The 27,966-nt window shown below is 46.3% G+C and overlaps 1 protein-coding gene across 1 annotated transcript; it reads right to left on the bottom strand.

Annotated features, from left to right (window-relative positions):
• Nucleotides 1-1,393: 1,393 nt before the first annotated feature.
• rabl2 (RAB, member of RAS oncogene family-like 2) lies at nucleotides 1,394-27,159 on the bottom strand. The gene is made up of 8 exons (XM_060922896.1): nucleotides 26,587-27,159; nucleotides 17,515-17,544; nucleotides 17,033-17,112; nucleotides 16,728-16,807; nucleotides 5,966-6,077; nucleotides 5,729-5,826; nucleotides 2,538-2,621; nucleotides 1,394-2,454 (listed from the first exon to the last, which is right to left on the bottom strand). The coding sequence occupies exons 1-8, from the start codon at nucleotides 26,691-26,693 to the stop codon at nucleotides 2,389-2,391; spliced, it is 657 nt and encodes a 218-aa protein (XP_060778879.1). The 5' UTR covers nucleotides 26,694-27,159; the 3' UTR covers nucleotides 1,394-2,388.
• Between the last annotated feature and the right edge of the window lie 807 nt (nucleotides 27,160-27,966).

The following is a 27,966-nucleotide window of genomic DNA, read 5'->3' as shown; positions in this document are numbered from 1 at the left end:
GTGGGCCCCCTGTTTTATTTAAAGAACAGGGATCTATCAAAGTCTGATCTTTACAGCACATGTTTGTGGAAGTGTATCATGGCACGAACAAAGGAGATTTCTGAGGACCTCAGAAAAAACGTTGTTGATGCTCATCAGGCTGGAAAAGGTTACAAAACCATCTCTAAAGAGTTTGGACTCCACCAATCCACAGTCGGACAGATTGTGTACAAAGGGAGGAAATTCAAGACCATTGTTACCCTCCCCAGGAGTGGTTGACCAACAAAGATCACTCCAAGAGCAAGGCGAGGTCACAAAAGACCCCAGGGTAACTTCTAAGCAACTGAAGGCCTCTCTCACATTGACTAATGTTAATGTTCATGAGTCCACCATGAGGAGAACACTGAACAACAATGGTGTGCATGGCAGGGTTGCAAGGAGAAAGCCACTGCTCTCCAAAAAGAACATTGCTGCTCCTCTGCCGTTTGCTAAAGATCACGTGGACAAGCCAGAAGGCTATTGGAAAAATGTTTTGTGGACGGATGAGACCAAAATAGAACTTTTTGGTTTAAATGAGAAGCGTTATGTTTGGAGAAAGGAAAACACTGCATTCCAGCATAAGAACCTTATCCCATCTGTGAAACATGGTGGTGGTAGTATCATGGTTTGGGCCTGTTTTGCTGCATCTGGGCCAGGACGGCTTGCCATCATTGATGAAACAATGAATTCTGAATTATACCAGTGAATTCTAAAGGAAAATGTCAGGACATCTGTCCATGAACTGAATCTCAAGAGAAGGTGGGTCATGCAGCAAGACAACGACCCTATGCACACAAGTCGTTCTACCAAAGAATGGTTAAAGAAGAATAAAGTTAATGTTTTGGAATGGCCAAGTCAAAGTCCTGACCTTAATCCAATCGAAATGTTGTGGAAGGACCTGAAGGCGAGCAGTTCATGTGAGGAAACCCACCAACATCCCAGAGTTGAAGCTGTTCTTTACGGAGGAATGGGCTAAAATTCCTCCAAGCCGGTGTGCAGGACTGATCGACAGTTACCAGAAATGTTTAGTTGCAGTTATTGCTGCACAAGGGGGTCACAGCAGATACTGAAAGCAAAGGTTCACATACTTTTGCCACTCACAGGTATGTAATATTGGATCATTTTTCTCAATAAATAAATGACCAAGTATATTTTTGTCTCATTTGTTTAACTGGGTTCTCTTTATCTACTTTTAGGACTTGCGTGCAAATCTGATGATGTTTTAGGTCATATTTATGCAGAAATATAGAAAATTCTAAAGGGTTCGCAAACTTTCAAGCACCACTGTATATCACTTTGTTAAAGTATTTAAAAGAAACCGAAATTGCTAAAAGAATATAGTCCACCCCCCACCCACCCACCCAAATATCTCCTGTTCCACACTCCAGCCCAGTCAGTGGCAGTAATGCACCTTTAACTTGCTTTGCCAACAGCTAAAAAAAAAAAAAAACCTAAAGAAGAAAAACATCATGGCGGCACATGTTGCTGAACCAACCGAGGAGGAAATAAAAACTCTAATTGAAAACAAAACCCCAAAAAATACCAAAAAAAAAAAAGGCAGCAACAAAATATGGAATTAAAGTATTTGATGGTAAGAGTACATTTTTTTTATTTTTCAAGAACTATTCTAGCATTTTTCACAAATTGCCACTGTCATTTCGCGAGTTTGTTTACATTCTAAGCAGAAATTATTTTGTCAGACCTTTGTATGAAGTTTTTATTCATCATATTTGCAAAAACAAAATGCTCCGTTTCTCAAAATCCAGTGAATGTGGATAGAATAAAACAGTTATTCCACTCAATCTTGTCGTATATGTCTTATAGCCAACTCGGCGCTTCATGCCTCATCAGCCATCAGCTTGTGTACGACTCGATTTCGTGGAATAACTGTTATACATCATTAGTGTCATCAAGGCTTTCCACTGTTTCTCATCCACTGATGAGAAAAAAAAAAAAAAAACACAATCGATATCAAATAACAGGCTCTCTGCTACATATTTACGCACACACGGTGTGAGATTTCACCATGGCCGCCAACCCACGTTCCTGAACAGCTGCATCCAGAATTTAAAATGTCTGAAAAACCCACACATCACTGTACCTAGAACACCTGCACTGGACTTGAAAAGCATTTACAGTGTGCTTCTAAGACCTTCTAAAGCCACACAAACATTTATTACATGCACTGAATATTCAGTGTAGTAGGTAACAGGGATTGATCTAACACCTGAGGTAGAGCTTTGTCCCTGCTGGTTTCACTTTTGTTTGAACGGCTCGTGAACTCTTCAGGGCAGTTGGTGAGCAGCTGTGATTTTAACAGGAATCTAATGCAGAGACAAACCATTCTGCTCCCACCACACGCCGAGAGCGTCAGTCTGCTTTTCCCTCCTCTTCTTCTTCATCAGCCGACTCTTCTTTGCCCTCCAAATCAAAGTTCTGCATTGAAAGAATTATCAGTCAATCACTGTAAAGTGCAGCAACATGATTAGACATAATACAGCTGAGAGACACACACACACCTCCAGTTCTCTCATGACCACATCCATAAAGTCACTGGAGTTCTTCTTGTAAGATAAAGCCATGTTTATAGCATCTTTGAAAACCTGCAGGCAGATTTAGGATCGTTAACGTGTCATTGTATAAACTTCGTTCAACCAATCAAAATTCATGTTAAAGAACTTGGAAAAGAAAATTAGCTTTGAAATGAGTATCTGTTTTAGCATGTTGGACATAAAGACCATCTGATCTGAAATTAGATTTTGCCTTTGTATCGACAAGGAACCAAATAAAGAAGTCTTCCTGACTCATTACAAATCTTTTTGATGTTGTTGCTGTTGAGTCCTTCATTTCCATTTCAATGAAAAAAAAAAAAACTTAAAGTAAACTGATGATTATAGTTCATTAAAGTGAGTTATGTAAGGAATAAAACAGTGTTATGGGGAAAAATAATAAAAGACAGGATGGTATGATACCATGACTTCTCCAAAGTCGATCATTTTCCTATAACAGCACGTCCCAAAGTGGTTTTTTTCCTCTTAGACCACAGCAATTTGCTAAAGCAAGTGATTTTTATTTATTAACAAATGACATCTTGTGCTTTATTAGTTTAAGGTCATAGAAAATCCATGAGTTAGTTACCATTATAACTGTTCATGTTTTATTACATGGCTCTGTTGAAAAATCAATTCAGATTTGTCAATTATAGCGTTCTATGGTCTGTTATTAGCTTGTCCGGCTGACAAGCGATGACCTTATGCCATTATGTGTTGTCCGTTGTCTGTTAGTCATCCGTCCAGCGTGGTCCATATTTCATGAAAATCACGTCTTCTCCCTCAATTCTTCACCAATTTTGATTCTGGCATGAAGGTAGGGGTACCTAGGGTACATATAACTTCTACCCAAATTTTCTGAATTACAATTATTAATGAAGTTATGGACTAATTGAGCCTTAATGAGCAGTTCAACAAAAAATTGCTTCTTCTCGGTGAATTCCTCACCGTTTTGGATTCTTTCTGGCAAATAGGTCGGTATTCCTAGGGTGCATATAGTGTATATAGCTTACAACATTTATTATGCAAGGTGACCCACTTTAAAGCATTCCTTCTTGACTGGATGGAGCCGGATTGAACTTCATTGACTGTCTCGTTTCCACTTTGCATCAGGGTCCTGCATCAGCCTGCTGGGGTTTATTTTGCAATAATGACCGATTCACTGGACATTAACCCTTACTTATTTTTTTCGCGATCCGGTTTCCATCAAAACCTGCGCTCTGATTGGCTGACAAGCGGGTCCGTATCCTACGGTACGGACCCCAGTTACGGACCTCTGGCAACTCGCTCGTTAACAATAGTAGCAATTTTTGTCAACATTTATTTTTGCATTTCTCAGGAGAATAGCATTAATTTTACAGCATGGATTGTGATAACGACGTTCACAGCGAAAGCAAGTTTTACTACCCTGAGGAAGAAGAAATAAAAGAAAACATTTCAGGAGAAAGCTAAAAACCTCTAACTGTTGCTAACGCCGAGCAAAAACATGGCTGAATCCTGAATGACTCAATTTTGTATAAATAGGGGACTACATAGGTGGCAAAATGTATTTTTTTCCTGCCATGGAAGTGCACTTGTACACCGAGGAGGAAGCCATTTGCATTACAGCCGTGAACGAGGATTCAAAATGGCGGCTCGCCTCAGCTCGGTTTTCCTTTTCGGGCGCTCTCGTTTTCTGTTAGAATTTGGTAAAGAAAAAAATAAATATATTATTTACCAGCTTAAGGTCGGTCCGTATGGTGAAATACCGTGACCTGGGCCTCGGTCAGTACTGTCAAGACCTCGGTCACAGTATTTCACGATACGGACCTCCCAGCTGGTAAATAACACACACGCGCACACACACACACACATACATACACACACACACACACAACCGTTCAAAAGTTTGGGGTCACTTTGAAATGTCCTTATTTTTGAAAGAAAAGCACTGTTCTTTTCAATGAAGATCACTTTAAACTAATCAGAAATCCACTCTATACATTGCTAATGTGGTAAATGACTATTCTAGCTGCAAATGTCTGGTTTTTGGTGCAATATCTCCATAGGTGTATAGAGGCCCATTTCCAGCAACTCTCACTCCAGTGTTCTAATGGTACAATGTGTTTGCTCATTGCCTCAGAAGGCTAATGGATGATTAGAAAACCCTTGTACAATCATGTTAGCACAGCTGAAAACAGTTGAGCTCTTTAGAGAAGCTATAAAACTGACCTTCCTTTGAGCAGATTGAGTTTCTGGAGCATCACATTTGTGGGGTCGATTAAATGCTCAAAATGCCCAGAAAAATGTCTTGACTATATTTTCTATTCATTTTACAACTTATGGTGGTAAATAAAAGTGTGACTTTTCATGGAAAACACAAAATTGTCTGGGTGACCCCAAACTTTTGAATGGTAGTGTGTGTGTGTGTGTAGTGTATATATATATATATATATATATATATATATATATATATAGTCCAGCTCATTTGAATACTCCGTTCTGATTGGTTGATTACGACATTTTCCATTATAATATAATATACATTTCTCTCTTTCATATATATATATTAGTTTTTATGGACCACCTCATTAGCAGAAGCACTAAAATCATTTTTAAATCAATAAATCCAATTTTAAACCAATATTTTGTATCAAATTATTGATTTCTTTAGTAAGTAGCCATGTAATAAGCAGGATTATGTACAGCGAGCCAGTCGGTATTGTGAAATAAATCCCAACAGGGTGATTCAGGACCCTGATGTGAAGCAGAAATAAAAGACCATAGACTGGCTCGCTGTCATTCTCTCACCAGTCGCTATTATTTTCTCTCTCTTATCACACTGAAAACATGCAGCTTGTCACATAACTGAGATACCACAGTGCACTTCCCCATGATGGAAAATTTTTCGAGAAATGTTCAACATTTCTTTACAGAAAGCTCCACCAGAGAAACACATTTATACATACTTGTTAAATAACACTTTACAAATCCATTTGATATCTGTTAGGCTTCCATGTCCACCCCGATACGCCCCTGCCCAAGTTGTTACCATAAATTTAAAAAAAAAAAATGCAGACATTAAGATAAACTTGTGATTTATCTTGCAGCCAGCACTACGGTCAGAGCTACTGCTACAGAAAATGAATCAACACCACTTTAAATGGGTTTAAAAATCGCACCTTGACCACATTAGTTCCATCAGCAGCAGACACAAAGTAGAAAGGCAGTCCCTGCTTCTTAGCAAAGTTAAAGCTCTTCTGTGTCACTCTCATGTCAGCTTTTACACAGCCCGAGAAAGAGAGAAAAAGAAAGAAAAAAAGAAGATACACATCAGCATGGCAGAAACAGTAAACATGCAAATATGAATAGATATTCATTAGAAACAACATGAAAATGAAAGCTTTGCATTTCCTCACCATCTATTTTATTCGCCACCACCAAACAGGGAATCTCAGGTCTGTATTCTCTCAGCTCTTTATACCAGCTGGAAAGATTCTTATATGTTACTTTTCTCTGAACGTCAAAGACCTATGAACAAAGATTGACACAATGCTCAATTCAACTGAACATGTGTAAATGAATACACTGCCTATAATAGTGCCTGCACCAGGCAGCTCCCAAAGTCGTAGTTGTCACGACTCCACATGAGGGTCGCTTGATTTACAAAAAGGGGTAATCTCACAGTCTCTTCTTTTGCTTCATTCGAAGACAGAATTTGTGCGCTATTTTAAAATCTTCCTGGGAGTCTCATTCAGACAAGTGTACATTATTTTACACACTGCACTAGGGTAGATCAGCAATAAAAACAGACAAATATCCCTGTTCATCTACCTCCACTAAACACCCGAGTGCTATGTCTCAAACCTCATACTTGTGTACGATTCTAGGCTGTTACTGAGTATAAATGTTACAGGTCAGAACTGGAGGTCAGGTGGAATTTTTCAACCTAGGTTAGAGTTTTTAAACCCAGTTCATAATTTGCGACTTGTATTAGGGAGACTTACTATAGCAAGGGTTAGGATTTGGGAAGACTTTGTATTTTAAACTACTTGATAACGTAATAAGACTGAACTCATTAATAAATTCAAAATATACATCACTCTTTCCACTGGTCTAGTGGTTAAGGTGTTGGGTTAAGCGTCAGAAGGACCGGAGTTTGAAGCCTGGTTAAATATGAAAAAAGATATTTTTAAAATGATAATTAGATAGATGGGAATAGACAGACAGACGAGTAAATACTAGGTAGGTGCAGACAGAGAGGAAGTGGATGCAAGAAATAGAGACAAAAGAAGTGACGGAAAGTCCCTTTTAAGAATCTTAGACAATCCAAAAATGTATCTAGGTTGGAAATTATGAACTAGGTTAAAGGAGGTACACAGAACCATGGCCTCACTTTTTGTTTATAAATGCCTTGAAACCTCAAGAATGGCATAGGAATGGTTTTAAGTGTGAACAATAAATCTAATATAGTAATTTTTACGATTAAAATGATTCATATAGGTAGCGGTCTGAGTGAAATGACCTTGACATCTGTGACGTCACCGGAGGAAGTCTATCGGTCTCATCACCATTTCCGCTATACTAAAACAAAGAGCTGACTGCAACTCCGAGCTTCCATTTTGAGCTAATTTATCGCCATGCCATGTAGATGTGTTGCTGGCAGGTGCAGCAACTCAACAGAAAGTGGATTTACGTTGCATTCATGGCCCAAGGATGTTCAAACTGCAAAGTTGTTCACGGGCAAATTGGACGCCTACGAAGTGGTCTCTCCTCTGCTCTGCACATTTTACTGAAGACTCGTACGAAACCTCTGATCTGTTGAGGAGTGCTGGCTATAAAAAGGGTGCAGTACCAACAATTAAAGGAAAAGAAAACTACAAGTAAAGGAAAGTAAGTTCAGTTGCACCAGTTCTCCCGGAGTGTGAGCCGAGGGTTGTTGCTAAAACCCAGGACAGAACGGGACGTGACATCATATCGCTCGGGCAGTGACCTCCCTGCGGTTGTTGCTAAAACTGGTGACATCCCCTTCCGTCCCAGGTTTTAGTAATTGCCTGAGCTGAGCAGTAATGGCGGAGTACTCAGCATGGAGAATGAGTGGACCAGCTGTCTGATTTTTTTCGCTGGATATGCTTGCCTCAGCAGCAATATCTCACCCTTACGTGGAAGAAGCGAATGAACGGAGAACTGAACAAAGAAACTGAAAGTCAGATCGTTTCAAAACAATCTGCTACTAGATTGGCCTTCAAGAAGCGAGAACACAGACGGGTAAAAAGCAACTCTCATTTGTATACAAAACAACAAAAACACATTGTTTACCTGCATTTAGATGAATCCATGTAACTTGTATTGTGTGTTTAAGTTACCGGTATGAGATTATTTAATTTGCTTCAGAATGTGATTGTCTCAGTTCATCTGATTACAATCCTGATTCCAAAAAAGTTGGGACAAAGTACAAATTGTAAATAAAAACAGAATGCAATGATGTGGAAGTTTCAAAATTCCATATTTTATTCAGAATAGAACAGAGATGACATATCAAATGTTTAAACTGAGAAAATGTATCATTTAAAGAGAAAAATTAAGTGATTTTAAATTTCATGACAACAACATCTCAAAAAAGTTGGGACAAGGCCATGTTTACCACTGTGAGACATCCCCTTTTCTCTTTACAACAGTCTGCAAATGTCTGGGGACTGAGGAGACAAGTTGCTCAAGTTTAGGGATAGGAATGTTAACCCATTCTTGTCTAATGTAGGATTCGAGTTGCTCAACTGTCTTGGGTCTTTTTTGTCGTATCTTCCATTTTATGATGCGCCAAATGTTTTCTATGGGTGAAAGATCTGGACTGCAGGCTGGCCAGTTCAGTACCCGGACCCTTCTTCTACGCAGCCATGATGCTGTAATTGATGCAGTATGTGGTTTGGCATTGTCATGTTGGAAAATGCAAGGTCTTCCCTGAAAGAGACGTCGTCTGGATGGGAGCATATGTTGCTCTAGAACCTGGATATACCTTTCAGCATTGATGGTGTCTTTCCAGATGTGTAAGCTGCCCATGCCACACGCACTAATGCAACCCCATACCATCAGAGATGCAGGCTTCTGAACTGAGCGCTGATAACAACTTGGGTTGTCCTTCTCCTCTTTAGTCCGAATGACACGGCGTCCCTGATTTCCATAAAGAACTTCAAATTTTGATTCGGCTGACCACAGAACAGTTTTCCACTTTGCCACAGTCCATTTTAAATGAGCCTTGGCCCAGAGAAGACGTCTGCGCTTCTGGATCATGTTTAGATATGGCTTCTTCTTTGAACTATAGAGTTTTAGCTGGCAACGGCGGATGGCATGGTGAATTGTGTTCACAGATAATGTTCTCTGGAAATATTCCTGAGCTCATTTTGTGATTTCCAATACAGAAGCATGCCTGTATGTGATGCAGTGCCGTCTAAGGGCCCGAAGATCACGGGCACCCAGTATGGTTTTCCAGCCTTGACCCTTACGCACAGAGATTCTTCCAGATTCTCTGAATCTTTTGATGATAGTATGCACTGTAGATGATATGTTCAAACTCTTTGCAATTTTACACTGTCGAACTCATCTCATTATCTCTAGCCGCTTTATCCTGTTCTACAGGGTCGCAGGCAAGCTGGAGCCTATCCCAGCTGACTACGGGTGAAAGGCGGGGTACACCCTGGACAAGTCGCCAGGTCATCATTGACACATAGACACAGACAACCATTCACATTCACACCTACGGTCAAATTAGAGTCACCAGTTAACCTAACCTGCATGTCTTTGGACTGTGGGGGAAACCGGAGCACCTGGAGGAAACCCATGCGGACACAGGGAGAACATGCAAACTCCGCACAGAAAGGCCCTCGCCGGCCACGGGGCTCGAACCCAGACCTTCTTGCTGTGAGGCGACAGCGCTAACCACTACACCACTGTGCCGCCCACTGTCGAACTCCTTTCTGATATTGCTCCACTATTTGTCGGCACAGAATTCGAGGGACTGGTGATCCTCTTTCCATCTTTACTTCTGAGAGCCGCTGCCACTCCAAGATGCTCTTTTTATACCCAGTCATGTTAGTGACTGTGGCAGCGGGGGCGTGGTCAAGTGTCGGTCTGTGAACGGAGGGCGAAGTCAGGGAAGGTAAGTGGCAGAATCACTGCACCTGATGTTAGTTAACCTGTGTTTGTGTGTCTTCCCCAGCGCCCTATAAAAGGAGAGAGAGAGAGCAGAGGAAGGGAGCTCTCTCCCCAACCAGAAGACTTGTGTGTGTGCATGCATGTGTGGCTGGGAGAGTGTTTAAAGCTGAAAAGCTGAAAATAAAAAGTGTTTTTGGAACTCAGTTCTGGCCTGCCATAATTCTGTGCTCCACCAACCCGCTCTGATCGCTACAGTGGTGCCGAAACCCGGGATCGGAGCACAGAGGAGAACAGCCCCATGGAGTCCTCCCCCTTCCAGGACCTGATCCATGCCCTCGCCACAGCCCAACAGAGCCAGCACCAGGCACTAGTCGCCCTCCGGAAGGAGCAGGAGCAAAGGTTCGAGGCCCTGGTGCTGGCACAGCAGGAAGATCGCCAGGCGTTCCGGCACCTACTCGCGTCGGCGGGGTCCACCACCTCCACGGGCCCTCCCCACCTCACCCTAACGAAGATGGGCCCACACGACGACCCCGAGGCCTTCCTCACGCTCTTTGAGCAGGCAGCAGAGGCCTGGGGCTGGCCGGTGGAACAGCGCGCGGCACGCCTCCTCCCCCTGCTAACGGGCGAGGCGCGGCTGGCCGCGCTACAGCTCCCCGCCGACAGCCGGCTGGCCTACGCCAATCGCTGCTGGGCCATCCTCCAGCATGTGGGGCACACCCTGGAGCAACAACGACAGTGCTTCCGCGCTCTGCGCCTGAAGGAAGTCGGCCGGCCGTTCGCGTTTGGCCAGCAACTCCGTGACGCCTGCCAGCGGTGGCTGAGGGCCGACAACCGCGACACCAAGGGAATCCTCGATCTGGTGGCGCTGGAACAATTCATCGCCCGACTTCCCGAAGGAACAGCGGAGTGGGTCCAGTGCCATCGCCCAGCGTCACTGGATCAGGCCATCGAGCTGGCGGAGGACCATTTGGCGGCTGTTCCGATGGCAGGACAGCATGTCTCCTCTTCTCCCCTCTCCTCTCTCTCTCCCTCGGTTCCTCGTCCTCACCCCATTCCCCCACCGCGGAGGCAGGGGACGGCTCCACCCCAGCCGGCCCATCACACCCACAGTGCCCTATCGTTTCCCACTTCCGTGTCTGTCTCTCCCCCCCCTCAGGTGAGTGAGCCCCAGAGCGCAGGTGCAGAGAGAGAGCCCGGGCCGGTTTGCTGGCGCTGCAGGGAACCGGGGCACCTCCAGCATCAGTGCTCGGCGATGGAGGTGGGCGCGGTGGTCCGGATCCCCGACGCGCCAGGGACCGCCCTCGATCGGGCCGGAGCGTATCGCATACCGGTGAGTATCCAAGGGGATACGTATCAGGCTTTGGTGGACTCCGGCTGTAATCAGACCTTAATCCACCAAAGCCTGGTGCAAGACGAGGCATTGGGGAGAGCACAATTGGTGAAGGTGTTGTGTGTGCACGGGGTTGTTCACAACTACCCTTTAGTGTCGGTCCACATTCTATTTCGAGGAGAGAAATTTAGAGTAAAGATGGCAGTTAATCCTCGCCTTACCCACTCGATAATTTTGGGGACTGACTGGCTGGGATTTCGGGAATTAATGACTCATTTAGTGAAGAGTGGGGCCTACCATAGTTCAGCAGGGGGAGCTCCCGGTGTGGCATTGGTGGGAGCAGCTGTCGCAGAGCTGTCTACATCACCGCATCAGAGTGAGGAGCTGCCGGCTCCTCCTCCCTCTCTCGGGGAATCCCTCGTGGATTTTCCGTTAGAGCAGTCGCGAGACGAGACTCTGCGGCATGCGTTTGACCAAGTGAGAGTAATCGATGGTCAAACACTCCAGCCAAACGCCACCCCGTCCTTCCCCTATTTCTCCATTATGAGGGATAGATTATACCGAGTGACGCAGGACACTCAGACTAAGGAGCCGATCACACAGCTTTTGATCCCAAAGAGCCGCCGGGAATATATATTCCAGGCGGCTCACTTTAATCCCATGGCTGGATACTTAGGCAGGATAAGACACTAGCACAAATAATGGCCCAGTTCTATTGGCCAGGGATTCGCGGCGATGTCCGTAGGTGGTGTACGGCATGCTGCGAATGCCAGTTAGTAAATCCAGCAGCCATTCCAAAAGCGCCTTTGCACCCCCTGCCATTAATCAAAACCCCGTTCGAAAGAATTGGGATGGATCTTGTCGGGCCATTAGATTGGTCAACGAGGGTATCGCTTTATTTTAGTTCTGGTGGACTATGCAACACGATATCCGGAAGCAGTGCCTCTTCGCAATATCTCAGCACGTAGTATTGCGGAAGCACTCTTCAACGTCATCTCCTGAGTTGGAATCCCCAAAGAGATTCTGACTGATCAAGGCACTACGTTTATGTCACGCACACTGCGCGAACTGTATGGGTTACTGGGAATTAAGCCAATCCGCACCAGCATGTATCACCCATAAACAGACGGCTTAGTCAAATGGTTTAATCGCACCCTCAAAAACAAAATTTGTACGCAAGGACGCATACAACTGGGATAAATGGCTCGAACCCCTGTTATTCGCAGTGTGAGAGGTCCCACAAGCCTCCACGTGGGTTCTCCCCGTTCGAATTATTATATGGGCGTAAGCCGCGCGGCATCCTAGATGTACTGCGGGAAAATTGGGAGGAGGGACCTTCAACGAGCAAAAACGAAATTCAATACGTTATCGACCTGTGTGCAAAACTCCACACACTCACACACCTAACCCAGGAGAATTTGCGGCAGGCCCAGGAACGGCAAATCCGCCTGTACGACGGGCACGCGCCTTAGGGAGTTCGCACTGGGAGATAAAGTACTTGTGCTGTTGCCCACGTCGAGCTCCAAATTGATCGCCAAGTGGCAAGCACCCTTTGAGGTCACATGGCGAGTCAGGGACTTTGACTATGAGGTGAGGCGAACGGACAGGGGTGGGGCGCTACAGATTTACCACCTCAATCTGCTCAAACTTTGGAACGAGGAGGTCCCCGTAGCGTTGGTGTCGTTGGGTCCGGAGAAGACGGAGCTGGGACCAGAAGTTCAAAAGGGAACATTGACATCGCTTCCCTCTCCGGTCCCCTGTGGAGACCACCTCTCCCCGATCCAACTCACGGAGGTTGCCCAGTTGCAGACCAAATTTTTGGACGTGTTCTCGCCCCTGCCTAGCTGCACCCGCCTCATAGAACACCACATTGAGACGCCCCCGGGGGTGGTAGTGCGCAGCCGCCTTTACAAGCTGCCCGAACACAAGAAAAAGGTGGTTCGGGAAGAACTCGAAGCCATGGTCGACATGGGCATTGTCGAGGAGTCCCACAGTGACTGGAGCAGCCTGCTGGTCTTGGTCCCCAAGGCCGACGGGTCGGTCCAGTTCTGTGTGGACTATAGAAAAGTCAACTCGGTGTCTAAATTTGATGCATACCCAATGGATCGACTCGGCACAGCTCGTTTTTATTTGATACTGGATTTGACAAAGGAATATTGGCAGATCCCCTTGACTCCATTATCCCGAAAGAAAACAGTCTTTTCCACACTGTTTGGCTTACAGCAGTTTGTCACACTTCCTTTTGGGCTGTTTGGGGCACCCACAACGTTCCAGCGGCTTATGGATAGGGTCCTCCGGCCCCACGCCACCTATACGGCCGCATATTTAGACGATACTATAATCTATAGTAATGACTGGCTGCGGCATTTACAACACCTAAGGGCCGTCCTTAGGTCACTGAGGCAAGCGGGTCTCACAGCCAACCCAAAGAAGTGTGCGATTGGGCGGGTGGAAGTACGGTATCTGGGCTTCCATTTGGGCAATGGGTAGGTGCGTCCCCAAATTAACAAGACTGCAGCGATTGCGGCCTGCCCGAGGCCCAAGACCAAAAAGGGGGTGAGACAGTTCCTGGGGCTGGCTGGCTACTATCGTAGGTTTATACCTAATTATTCGGACGTCACCAGCCCACTGACTGATCTCACTAAAAAGGGGGCACCAGATCCGGTCCAGTGGACGGAGCAATGCCAGTGGGCTCTCTCTGAGGTAAAGGCTGCACTGTGTGGGGGGCCACTGTTACACTCCCCTGACTTTTCTCTCCCCTTTATGTTGCAAATGGATGCATCGGACAGAGAGCTGGGGGCTGTTCTGTCCCAGGAGGTGGAGGGGGAGGATCATCCAGTGCTGTACGTCAGCAGGAAGCTGTCGGTGCGTGAGGGCTGCTACAGCACAATAGAAAAGGAGTGCCTGGACATCAAGTGGGTGGTCCTCGCCCTCCGCTACTACCTACTGGGACGCCCTTTCACCCTCTGTTCGGACCACACGCCCCTTCAGTGGCTCCATCGCATGATGGATGCCAACACGTGGATCACCCGTTGGTATCTGGCACTCCAGCCCTTTAACTTCAAGGTGGTCCACAGGCCAGGGGCGCAGATGGTCGCAGATTTCCTCTCCCGTCGGGGGGAAGTCGGCTACAGGCTGGATGGCTGCCCGGCCTGAGTCAGGCGGTGGGGGTATGCGGCAGCGGGGGTCAAGCGTCGGTCTGTGAACGGAGGGCGGAGTCAGGGAAGGTAAGTGGCAGAATCACTGCACCTGATGTTAGTTAACCTGTGTTTGTGTGTCTTCCCCAGTGACCGCGCCCTATAAAAGGAGAGAGAGAGAGCAGAGGAAGGGAGCTCTCTCCCCAACCAGAAGACTTGTGTGTGTGTGTGTGTGTGTGTGTGTGTGTGTGTGTGTGTGTGTGTGTGTGTGCGTGCGTGCGTGCGTGCGTGCGTGTGTGGCTGGGAGAGTGTTTAAAGCTGAAAATAATCAGTTCTGGCTTGCCGTACTTCTGTGCTCCACCCACCCGCTCTGATCGCTACAATGACCTATTGCCAATTGACCTAATGAGTTGCAATTTGGTCCTCCAGCTGTTCCTTTTTTGTACCTTTAACTTTTCCAGCCTCTTATTGCCCCGTCCCAACTTTGAGATGTGTTGCTGTCATGAAATTTCAAATGAGCCAATATTTGGCATGAAAGTTCAAAATGTCTCACTTTCGACATTTGATATGTTGTCTATGTTCTATTGTGAATACAATATCAGTTTTTGAGATTTGTAAATTATTGCATTCCGTTTTTATTTACAATTTGTACTTTGTCCCAACTATTTTGGAATCGGGGTTGTATTTAATTAGCCTTTTACGTTTTATCAGTGAAAATGCATGCATGTACATGTATGTTGCATAAGTTATAACACATATCCTGTTTTAATGAGAGTCAACCCACAATCAGTCAGTGAAGTCAAATCAGTCTTAGTTGAGCAAGTCGGTAATAGTATTTCTTACTTTCACCATAAATTTTTATATGACTTTGGTCTATAGCTGTCAAAGGCCTCGGCCTTAAAACCGGTTACCGCTGTGACGTCACGCACTCAGGGGTGGCTGGCTCAGCGGGGCAGCTCGAATGCCAACTTTGCGGTCAATTTTAACCTCAAAAATATATATATATTTTTATTCCCATTTATGCAGCATAAAAGAATCAAGGATGGAGATACTACCCACTCAGAAATTAATTTTAAAATAAAGGTTCTGCGTATCTCCTTTAAACATTTTAACCTTGGTAAAAAAAAAAAAATCACCTACATGGAAAATTTTTGACCTGTAAGAAACACTAAATGGGGATTCTTAAAAGGGACTTTCCATCACTTCTTTTCTCTTTCTTCCATCCACTTTCTGTTTGTCTGCACCTACCTCGTATTTCCTCTTGTTGGTCTGTCAATTCTATTAGTCAGTATGTGAATTTTAAAATCCTCTCATGTCATCTTCATTCTTATCAAAAGATCTGTTTTGTGTATCAGCCTTCTGGTTTTTCTAGATCACTAAGTTCTTTTGAATGTAAGGACAGAGTTTTTGATTTCAGACTCCGCTCATGACAATCGCAGCAACAGTGGGAAGCTTTAACACAGACCGAGCTCGTCAGCGTGTTTAACGTCACTGTTTATAAAATCAATAAACAGTTTACAGCTTGATTTGGAAATCTGACAGACAGGGATGATTCGGCTCGGATGTAGTCGATCTCGCTTTTAAAGGAACAGTCCACCGTACTTCCATAATGGAATATGCTCTTATCTGAATTGAGACGAGCTGCTCCATACCTGTCCGAGCTTTTGCGCGACCTCCCAGTCAGTCAGACGCAGTCAGACGCGCTGTCACTCCTGTTAGCAATGTAGCTAGGCTCAGCATGGCCAATGGTATTTTTTGGGGCTGTAGTTAGATGCGACCAAACTCTTCCGCGTTTTTCCTGTTTACATAGGTTTATATGACCAGTGATATGAAACAAGTTCAGTTACACAAATTGAAACGTAGCGATTTTCTATGCTATGGAAAGTCCGCACTATAATGACAGGCGTACTAACACCTTCTGCACGCTTCGACAGCGCATTGATATCTGAGCTCCGTATCAATGCGCTGCCGAAGCGCGCAGAAGGTGTTAGTACGCCTGTCATTATAGTGCGGACTTTCCATAGCATAGAAAATCGCTACGTTTCAATTTGTGTAACTGAACTTGTTTCATATCACTGGTCATATAAACCTATGTAAACAGGAAAAACGTGGAAGAGTTTGGTCGCATCTAACTACAGCCCCAAAAAATACCATTGGCCATGCTGAGCCTAGCTACATTGCTAACAGGAGTGACAGCGCGTCTGACTGACTGGGAGGTCGCACAAAGCTCGGACAGGTACGGAGCAGCTCGTCTCAATTCAGATAAGAGCATATTTCATTATGGAAGTACGGTGGACTGTTCCTTTAAATCTCTCCCGTTGTAGGTCCTACATAAGATACAGACAAGCGTGTGAATAATAATGCCGCTCTCATTACCGATGCAAAATCATGTGTCAAATTTAAACCAGACCCTCCTGCTTCACGTCAGGCCACATCACACCATCCCAGAGAGGATTATTTCATTCAACACAGCAACTTTCCACTAGAGTATTTGACAAAACATCTGGGAAGCCCAAGATTCTGTGCAGATTTTGAGTTGCATGAGAGAGTTAAATGTGTTTTTACCATGATACAAGCGTGTGCTTTGTGGTAGTAAGACGGGTGCATGCTCTGAAAGCGCTCTTGACCAGCTGTGTCCCAGAAATCTGTTACAGAAAACCAAATTAAGAAGACAATACAAAGCACATCCACATAAATAGTTTTGTTAACCTGATGCATCTTTGAGTTCTTTTTCTGATAGCCATAACTCACTGTAAACTTTTCCTGATGCTCTGACCACATGTGAAACCTATATTAAAACTTCATACTGAACATTGCTGATCATGCATTCAGCTCCCAATCAGAATGGCAGGTAGAACAAGACAACTCACCGACCAGCACAGGCTTGCCGTTGATAGTGGTGGTGTATTTGTATAATGTCAACGCGTAGGTGGACAGTTGCTGAGGTCGACTGATAGAGATGCTAAGGATCAAACAGTCATTATACAAAAGTTTTGCAAAAACAAAAAGTCCAAGTCCTTCCTGCACCATACATGGTGCATTTGGCGGCGCCAATCTCCGTTTCGTAGCCCTCAACCTCTCGTCTATATTACATAGCGAGGATGACAGTGGTGGGCTAGTCCTCTGGTAACCACAAGAGTTTGACATCCCACTCACATCTATATTGCAGCATGCCTTGCCAGATGACAATAGGCACCATTTTTATGATGGTCTTTGGTATGACCCGACCACAAGTAGAACTCACGATCTCCTGGTCGAGAGGCAGACACGCTAACCACTAGGCTGCTCACCGGTTTGCAAAAACACAGAGTATAAAACAAGACGAATGATGCACACGTGTATAAAAGGATACTATCCATCCATAAGAAATCTCTCCATCAATCTGTCAAGTAAACAAAGGGAAAGATGGATCATGCACATAGGCATTGTTAATTTATTTCAAGGCATATAATTGTTTTACTTTTTTAAACTATATTTACTGTACAAGCCCGATTCCAAAAAAGTTGGGACAAAGTACAAATTGTAAATAAAAACGGAATGCAATAATTTACAAATCTCAAAAACTGATATTGTAATCACAATAGAACATAGACAACACATCAAATGTCGAAAGTGAGACATTTTGAATTTTCATGCCAAATATTGGCTCATTTGAAATTTCATGACAGCAACACATCTCAAAGTTGGGACAGGGGCAATAAGAGGCTGGAAAAGTTAAAGGTACAAAAAAGGAACAGCTGGAGGACCAAATTGCAACTCATTAGGTCAATTGGCAATAGGTCATTAACATGACTGGGTATAAAAAGAGCATCCTGGAGTGGCAGCGGCTCTCAGAAGTAAAGATGGGAAGAGGATCACCAATCCCCCTAATTCTGCGCCAACAAATAGTGGAGCAATATCAGAAAGGAGTTCGACAGTGTAAAATTGCAAAGAGTTTGAACATATCATCATCTACAGTGCATAATATCATCAAAAGATTCAGAGAATCTGGAAGAATCTCTGTGCGTAAGGGTCAAGGCCGGAAAACCATACTGGGTGCCCGTGATCTTCGGGCCCTTAGACGGCACTGCATCACATACAGGCATGCTTCTGTATTGGAACTCACAAAATGGGCTCAGGAATATTTCCAGAGAACATGATCTGTGAACACAATTCACCGTGCCATCCGTCGTTGCCAGCTAAAACTCTATAGTTCAAAGAAGAAGCCGTATCTAAACATGATCCAGAAGCGCAGACGTCTTCTCTGGGCCAAGGCTCATTTAAAATGGACTGTGGCAAAGTGGAAAACTGTTCTGTGGTCAGACGAATCAAAATTTGAAGTTCTTTATGGAAATCAGGGGCGCCGTGTCATTCGGACTAAAGAGGAGAAGGACGACCCAAGTTGTTATCAGCACTCAGTTCAGAAGCCTGCATCTCTGATGGTATGGGGTTGCATTAGTGCGTGTGGCATGGGCAGCTTACACATCTGGAAAGACACCATCAATGCTGAAAGGTATATCCAGGTTCTAGAGCAACATATGCTCCCATCCAGATGACGTCTCTTTCAGGGAAGACCTTGCATTTTCCAACATGACAATGCCAAACCACATAGTGCATCAATTACAGCATCATGGCTGCGTAGAAGAAGGGTCCGGGTACTGAACTGGCCAGCCTGCAGTCCAGATCTTTCACCCATAGAAAACATTTGGCGCATCATAAAACGGAAGATACGACAAAAAAGACCTAAGACAGTTGAGCAACTCGAATCCTACATTAGACAAGAATGGGTCAACATTCCTATCCCTAAACTTGAGCAACTTGTCTCCTCAGTCCCCAGACGTTTACAGACTGTTGTAAAGAGAAAAGGGGATGTCTCACAGTGGTAAACATGGCCTTGTCCCAACTTTTTTGAGATGTGTTGTTGTCATGAAATTTAAAATCACCTAATTTTTCTTTTTAAATGATACATTTTCTCAGTTTAAACATTTGATATGTCATCTATGTTCTATTCTGAATAAAATATGAAATTTTCATATCATTGCATTCCGTTTTTATTTACAATTTGTACTTTGTCCCAACTTTTTTGGAATCGGGGTTGTATTTTATATGACCATGTCTCACACTGAAAGGTGAACTGGATAGGTCTTTAATCCAAGTTAACAGAATGAACCCTGTAGCCAAGCCAGCTGCAGCAGAAACTGAGTTGTGTGTGTACATAATAAAAAATAAAAAAATACATGTTTACAAAAAAAAAAAAAAATCATGAGGCGCCTGGAGGGGGAAAAAAATCTGCTGCTCACCTGTTTAAGTAAAAATGTAGACTCTACTGAAGTGTAAATGTATATAATTTTTATTCTATCCACAACCACTGGATATGAGCAGTCGTACACTATGATCGTACACTACTCTACTACTAGGCTATCAGCTCATATACCGGAGTAGAGAAAAACAAAATGGCAGAGCATGTTGCTGAACCAACAGAGGATGAAATAAATACTCTACTCAGAAAAAAAGCAACAAAATATGGAATAAAAGTATTTGATGGTGAGAACTTTCCCCCCCAAGAATTATTATAGCAGCATTTTTCACAAATTGCTCCTGTCACCAGTTTGTTTACCTTTTAAGTGGAAATGATTTTGTATAAAAAAGTTATCAAATTTGCAAAAAATAAAAATGCTCCATTCTTCCAAAATCCAGTGAATGTGGATAAGATAAAACAGTTATTCCACTCAATCTCGTCATACATGGCTTATAGACAACTCGGTGCTACACACCTCGTCGGCTATCAGCTCATGTACGACTCGATTTCGTGGAATAACTTTATTGTAGAATATAATGTGAATGTGTTTGTTCAATGAAGCAACATTTTATATAAACATAAAACAATTCACATCTCAGTTCTACAGGGTGTTTCAAAAAATTTTATGTCATTTCACAATCTAATAAGTTTGCCAACTCTCGTTCAATTGACCTCAAATTTTAACAGCATGTGTGGAAACGGGTCGAAATTTTATGTTTAATGTTTTTATCTTTTTCGGTATAGAAATGCCATTCATGGGAAAAGAAAAGGTGTTTTGTGTGTTTTGTGAGTACGCTCGAACACAGTCGAACAAGACTGCGCAGTGTGCATTTATGAGAGAATTCTCTAAAAACGCACTGTTACCAGAAAAGACTGTTACCAAAGATATGCTGCAGCGTGTTTGGCAGGAGCTGGACTACCGACTTGACGTGTGCTGTGTCTCAGGCGGTGCGAATATTGAAAAATTTGTGAAATCATTCACGGAAACCACATACCTTTGAATTTCTCGTTCAAATTTTGAGAAATAAATCTTATGTTGCTCAACATTAAGCCTGTTCAGTTTCATTTGCCTCGACTATGTAGTGTCTGGGATATTTACATCTCAATATCAAATTTTTTGAAACACCCTGTACAACTTAGAATAACTAGATCCTTATTGATTGCTGTGACAATTATAAGAAAAGAATCCAAGAGAAAAAAAAAAGAAAATGCTCTTTTGTTCAAAATTTTAAAGATGCCTTTATATGTTCTGAACAGGGTTTCAACATCTCATCTCATTATCTGTAGCTGCTTTATCCTTCTACAGGGTCGCAGGCAAGCTGGAGCCTATCCCAGCTGATTACGGGTGAAAGGCGGGGTACACCCTGGACAAGTCGCCAGGTCATCACAGGGCTGACACATAGATACAGACAACCATTCACACTCACACCTACGGTCAATTTAGAGTCACCAGTTAACCTAACCTGCATGTCTTTGGACTGTGGGGGAAACCGGAGCACCCGGAGGAAACCCACACGGACACGGGGAGAACATGCAAACTCCGCACAGAAAGGCCTCGCCGGCCACGGGGCTCGAACCCGGACCTTCTTGCTGTGAGGCGACAGCGCTAACCACTACACCACCATGCCGGCCAATTCTTAAATTTAAAAAAAATTTATTTAAATTGTTTTGATGATTTACTATAAAAATAATGCGAAATTGGTTCATGAAAGTAAATATGAAAAAACGTTTTCAGACAAAAAAAAAAAAAACGAATTTGCAAATTATACAAATTCAAGACAAAGAGAGCACAACAGGAAAAAAAAGAAAGAAAGGTGGAAACTGTAAGTCTTCTCGCACCTTCTCCTTTCAAACCATTCTAAACAAATGAGGTCAGTGTTCATTTGACCTTTGACCCTCTGATCATGATAAAATTCAACTACAGGTGTCACTGCTCTTCATATATGGCTCCGACAGCTCTGTAAGGAATAGTGATATACCTTGTGTATAATAAGGAACTTGGTTTTCAATAAGCGGACAAAATAAATGGTGTAATCTTTATAAAAAATAAATAAATAAATAAATAAAAAAAACTATACCTACATGTGCTTCTCTAATACAAAGTCATTTATTTTGTTTACTGTGTTTTTTAATCAGCTCAAAACAGCACTACTTCATACAGAGAAAATTCTGTGCAGGACACTCGAATTCAACACCAACCTCAGAAAACTTTGTGTACAGGCAGGTCTCAGTCCCTTAATCCAAGTGAAGGGAAATCATAATTCTACAGCACACAGACGTTCTACACAATTGTGTGCTTTAAACTTTGCGGCAATAGTTTGTATGTGAATATGAAAGTCTATTTCCAGTTAAAATGACATCTCAGTCATCACATTTTGGAGAAAATGTATGAATTTGTTTGCAATATTAAACACCTGTTCATATCGATCTTTAATTTTTCATTTTATACAGATCATTTTGCATTGTTTATGATAAGTTTTCTTCATTAAAATTGTGTTCAAAATACTGAGAATCAAATCCAGTGTCATGAATCAAATCATGAAGTCTCTATCTTGAATCAAATCAAATTGTGAAGCCTGCATTGCGAATTGAATTGAATGGTGAAGCCTGCATCGTGAACTGAATTGAATGGTGAAGCCTGCATCGTGAACTGAATTGAATGGTGAAGCCTGCATTGTGAACTGAATTGAATGGTGAAGCCTGCATCTCGAATCAAATCGAATCGTGAAGCCTGCATCGCAAATCAAATCAAATCGTGAAGCCTGCATCTTGAATCATATTGTGAAGCCTGCATCGTGAATCAAATTGACTTATGAAGCCTCAATTGCAAATCAAATCGAATTGTGAAGCCTGCATCGTGAATCAAATCAAATCGTGAAGCCTACATTATGAATCATATCATAAAGCCTGCGTCGCGAATCGGATCGAATCGTCAAGCCTGCGTCGCGAATCGGATCGAATCGTCAAGCCTGCGTCGCGAATCGGATCGGATCGAATCGTCAAGACTGCGTCGCGAATCGGATCGGATCGAATCGTCAGGCCTGCGTCGCGAATCGGACCGGATCGAATCGTCAGGCCTGCGTCGCGAATGGGATCGGATCGTCAGGCCTGCGTCGCGAATCGGATCGAATCGTCAGGCCTGCGTCGCGAATGGGATCGGATCGTCAGGCCTGCGTCGCGAATGGGATCGGATCGTCAGGCCTGCGTCGCAAAATGGACCGGATCGTCAGGCCTGCGTCGCGAATGGGATCGTATCGTCAGGCCTGCGTCGCAAAATGGACCGGATCGTCGGGCCTGCGTCTCGAATGGGATCGGATCGTCGGGCCTGCGTCGCGAATGGGATCGGATCGTCGGGCCTGCGTCGCGAATGGGATCGGATCGTCGGGCCTGCGTCGCGAATGGGATCGGATCGTCGGGCCTGCGTCGCGAATGGCATCGGATCGTCGGGCCTGCGTCTCGAATGGCATCGGATCGTCGGGCCTGCGTCGCGAATGGCATCGGATCGTCGGGCCTGCGTCGCGAATGGGATCGGATCGTCGGGCCTGCGTCGCGAATGGCATCGGATCGTCGGGCCTGCGTCGCGAATGGCATCGGATCGTCGGGCCTGCGTCGCGAATGGCATCGGATCGTCGGGCCTGCGTCGCGAATGGGATCGGATCGTCGGGCCTGCGTCGCGAATGGGATCGGATCGTCGGGCCTGCGTCGCGAATGGGATCGGATCGTCGGGCCTGCGTCGCGAATGGGATCGGATCGTCGGGCCTGCGTCGCGAATGGGATCGGATCGTCGGGCCTGCGTCGCGAATGGGATCGGATCGTCGGGCCTGCGTCGCGAATGGGATCGGATCGTCGGGCCTGCGTCGCGAATGGGATCGGATCGTCGGGCCTGCGTCGCGAATGGGATCGGATCGTCGGGCCTGCGTCGCGAATGGGATCGGATCGTCGGGCCTGCGTCGCGAATGGGATCGGATCGTCGGGCCTGCGTCGCGAATGGGATCGGATCGTCGGGCCTGCGTCGCGAATGGGATCGGATCGTCGGGCCTGCGTCGCGAATGGGATCGGATCGTCGGGCCTGCGTCGCGAATGGGATCGGATCGTCGGGCCTGCGTCGCGAATGGGATCGGATCGTCGGGCCTGCGTCGCGAATGGGATCGGATCGTCGGGCCTGCGTCGCGAAACGGACCGGATCGTCGGGCCTGCGTCGCGAAACGGACCGGATCGTCGGGCCTGCGTCGCGAATGGCATCGGATCGTCAGGCCTGCGTCGCGAATGGCATCGGATCGTCAGGCCTGCGTCGCGAATGGCATCGGATCGTCAGGCCTGCGTCGCGAATGGCATCGGATCGTCAGGCCTGCGTCGCGAAGTGGACCGGATCGTCAGGCCTGCGTCGCGAATGGGATCGGATCGTCAGGCCTGCGTCGCGAATGGGATCGGATCGTCAGGCCTGCGTCGCGAATGGGATCGGATCGAATCGTCAGGCCTGCGTCGCGAATGGGATCGTATCGTCAGGCCTGCGTCGCGAAATGGACCGGATCGTCAGGCCTGCGTCGCGAATGGGATCGGATCGTCAGGCCTGCGTCGCGAATGGCATCGGATCGTCAGGCCTGCGTCGCGAATGGCATCGGATCGTCAGGCCTGCGTCGCGAATGGCATCGGATCGTCAGGCCTGCGTCGCGAATGGCATCGGATCGTCAGGCCTGCTTCGCGAATGGCATCGGATCGTCAGGCCTGCTTCGCGAATGGGATCGGCTCGTCAGGCCTGCGTCGCGAATGGGATCGGATCGTCAGGCCTGCGTCGCGAATGGGATCGGATCGTCAGGCCTGCGTCGCGAATGGGATCGGCTCGTCAGGCCTGCGTCGCGAATGGGATCGGATCGTCAGGCCTGCGTCGCGAAACGGACCGGATCGTCAGGCCTGCGTCGCGAATGGCATCGGATCGTCAGGCCTGCTTCGCGAATGGCATCGGATCGTCAGGCCTGCGTCGCGAATGGCATCGGATCGTCAGGCCTGCGTCGTGAAACGGATCGTATCGTCAGGCCTGCGTCGCAAATCGGATCGGATCGAATCGTCAAGACTGCGTATCGGATCGGATCGAATCGTCAGGCCTGCGTCGCGAATCGGATCGGATCGAATCGTCATGCCTGCGTCGTGAATGGGATCGGATCGTCAGGCCTGCGTCGCGAATGGGATCGGATCGTCAGGCCTGCATCGCGAATGGGATCGGATCGTCAGGCCTGCATCGCGAAACGGATCGTATCGTCAGGCCTACGTCGCGAATCGGATCGGATCGAATCGTCAAGACTGCGTATCGGATCGGATCGAATCGTCAGGCCTGCGTCGCGAATGGGATCGGATCAAATCGTCAGGCCTGCGTCGCGAATGGGATCGGATCGTCAGGCCTGCGTCGCGAATGGGATCGGATCGTCAGGCCTGCGTCGCGAATGGGATCGGATCGTCAGGCCTGCGTCGCGAATGGGATCGGATCGTCAGGCCTGCATCGCGAAACGGATCGTATCGTCAGGCCTGCGTCGCAAATCGGATCGGATCGAATCGTCAAGACTGCGTATCGGATCGGATCGTCAGGCCTGCGTCGCGAATCGGATCGGATCGAATCGTCATGCCTGCGTCGCGAATGGGATCGGATCGTCAGGCCTGCGTCGCGAATGGGATCGGATCGTCAGGCCTGCGTCGCGAATGGGATCGGATCGTCAGGCCTGCATCGCGAAACGGATCGTATCGTCAGGCCTACGTCGCGAATCGGATCGGATCGAATCGTCAAGACTGCGTATCGGATCGGATCAAATCGTCAGGCCTGCGTCGCGAATGGGATCGGATCAAATCGTCAGGCCTGCGTCGCGAATGGGATCGGATTGTCAGGCCTGCATCGCGAAACGGATCGTATCGTCAGGCCTACGTCGCGAATCGGATCGGATCGAATCGTCAAGACTGCGTATCGGATCGGATCGAATCGTCAGGCCTGCGTCGCGAATGGGATCGGATCAAATCGTCAGGCCTGCGTCGCGAATGGGATCGGATCGTCAGGCCTGCGTCGCGAATGGGATCGGATCGTCAGGCCTGCGTCGCGAATGGGATCGGATCGTCAGGCCTGCGTCGCGAATCGGATCGGATCGTCAGGCCTGCGTCGCGAATCGGATCGTCAGGCCTGCGTCGCGAATCGGATCGGATCGTCAGGCCTGCGTCGCGAATCGGATCGGATCGTCAGGCCTGCGTCGCGAATCGGATCGGATCGAATCGTCAAGACTGCGTATCGGATCGGATCAAATCGTCAGGCCTGCGTCGCGAATGGGATCGGATCAAATCGTCAGGCCTGCGTCGCGAATGGGATCGGATTGTCAGGCCTGCATCGCGAAACGGATCGTATCGTCAGGCCTACGTCGCGAATCGGATCGGATCGAATCGTCAAGACTGCGTATCGGATCGGATCGAATCGTCAGGCCTGCGTCGCGAATGGGATCGGATCAAATCGTCAGGCCTGCGTCGCGAATGGGATCGGATCGTCAGGCCTGCGTCGCGAATGGGATCGGATCGTCAGGCCTGCGTCGCGAATGGGATCGGATCGTCAGGCCTGCGTCGCGAATCGGATCGGATCGTCAGGCCTGCGTCGCGAATCGGATCGTCAGGCCTGCGTCGCGAATCGGATCGGATCGTCAGGCCTGCGTCGCGAATCGGATCGGATCGTCAGGCCTGCGTCGCGAATCGGATCGTCAGGCCTGCGTCGCGAATCGGATCGGATCGTCAGGCCTGCGTCGCGAATCGGATCGGATCGTCGGGCCTGCGTCGCGACTCGGATCGGATCGTCAGCCCTGTGTCGCGACTCGGATCGGATCGTCAGGCCTGCGTCGCGAATCGGATCGTAAAACCTGCGTCGCGACTCGAATCGAATCGTAAAGCCTGCGTCGCGACTCGAATCGAATCGTCAAGCCTGCGTCGCGACTCGATTCGAATCGTCAAGCCTGCATCGCGACTCGAATCGAATCGTCAAGCCTGCATCGCGACTCGAATCGAATCGTCAAGCCTGCATCGCGAATCGAATCGTCAAGCCTGCATCGCGAATCAAATCAAATAGTGAAGCCAGTATTATGAATCGAATTGTGACAGGGTGTAGCACTTTCCCCTTAGAATACTTACTTGGACTTGCCCACTGCACTGTCCCCGAGGCAGATAATCTTCACCTGTTCATCTGCGTCATATTTCTGCTGCTCCAGCTCAGGAATGCGCTTTACATCACCTGCCATAGTCTCGGTCAGGATTAGACAACTAGCTAAGAATATCTAACTCTGCTAGTACAGCAGCTAGTTATTTAACCAGAATAAACTTTAATCCTCTCACTTCTAAAGCTAATTCACTAACAAGAGAGAGCACGGACAGCCCAGTCAGTAAATCAATCTCTCTCTCTCTCTCTCTCTCTCTCTCTCTGTGTCGATAAAAATAACTTCTTGTTATTTGCATAAATCTCTGGTCATTGAGCTCACCACAGTTAGCTAACTCTAATTTCGGTACTTATATAGCTAGCAGGACCGGCTATCAAGCTAACATGTTCATATATAAGTGTTATATCACAGTAAAACATATTCAACAGCTCTAATTACAGACTAAGAAATAAAAAATATATAATCATAAGATCTTCTGTAAATTAAATCTGTCAGTAAAACAGTCGCACATCTCTCGCTCTCTCCCCTCAGTGAGTTTCAGTCAGGCTGTTTCCACGCAACGAGACGCTTTAGTGGCGCGAGCGGAAATGGACTTCATCCTGCACCAAAGCCTGACTCCCAAACACTTCTTTATACCCTGTATATGTGCACTATATATCCGGTTTAAGACCAGCAACTTAGCTACCCTATCTAGTGTACTATATATAAAAAGTGAGCTATTTGGAATTCAACCAGTCTTCCCAATAAGCTCCTGGTTCGCACAGCGCCTCTACAGGTACCTGGAGGAAATCATCAAGAACACACAAACTGAAAAATACATTTCAGGATACTGTATATTAACCCATTCATGAATAAATTATTTGAAGGCATATCCAGATTTTTTTAGATCATCTATCTTTTTTGCTTAAAATGGCATAATGTGGGCGGCACGGTGGTGTAGTGGTTAGCGCTGTCGCCTCACAGCAAGAAGGTCCTGGGTTTAAGCCCCGTGGCCTGCGAGGGCCTTTCTGTGTGGAGTTTGCATGTTCTCCCCGTGTCCGCGTGGGTTTTCTCCGGGTGCTCCGGTTTCCCCCACAGTCCAAAGACATGCAGGTTAGGTTAACTGGTGACTCTAAATTGACCGTAGGTGTGAATGTGAGTGTGAATGGTTGTCTGTGTCTATGTGTCAGCCCTGTGATGACCTGGTGACTTGTCCAGGGTGTACCCCGCCTTTCGCCCATAGTCAGCTGGGATAGGCTCCAGCTTGCCTGCGACCCTGTAGAACAGGATAAAGTGGCTAGAGATAATGAGATGAGATGAGGTTGTCACCTCAGCCTCATTAGGGTTTCTATAACCTTGTGAGCTTTATAGATAATTG

Source organism: Neoarius graeffei, chromosome 6, assembly GCF_027579695.1.
Source record: "Neoarius graeffei isolate fNeoGra1 chromosome 6, fNeoGra1.pri, whole genome shotgun sequence".
NCBI classification, from domain to species: domain Eukaryota; kingdom Metazoa; phylum Chordata; class Actinopteri; order Siluriformes; family Ariidae; genus Neoarius; species Neoarius graeffei.
Note: the sequence above shows the minus strand (reverse complement) of the source record. Positions and strands in the feature narration are given on the sequence as shown.

What these genes read in the sequence shown, in the direction of transcription:
- rabl2 (XM_060922896.1), bottom strand. Translation starts at nt 26,693, where the DNA reads ATGGCAGGTGATGTAAAGCGCATTCCTGAGCTGGAGCAGCAGAAATAT. An exon ending in GGTGGCGAATAAAATAGATG is followed by an intron (nt 5,827 to 5,965) that starts GTGAGGAAATGC and finishes GCTGTGTAAAAG; the next exon opens with CTGACATGAGAGTGACACAG. An exon ending in ATGGAACTAATGTGGTCAAG is followed by an intron (nt 2,622 to 5,728) that starts GTGCGATTTTTA and finishes ATCTGCCTGCAG; the next exon opens with GTTTTCAAAGATGCTATAAA.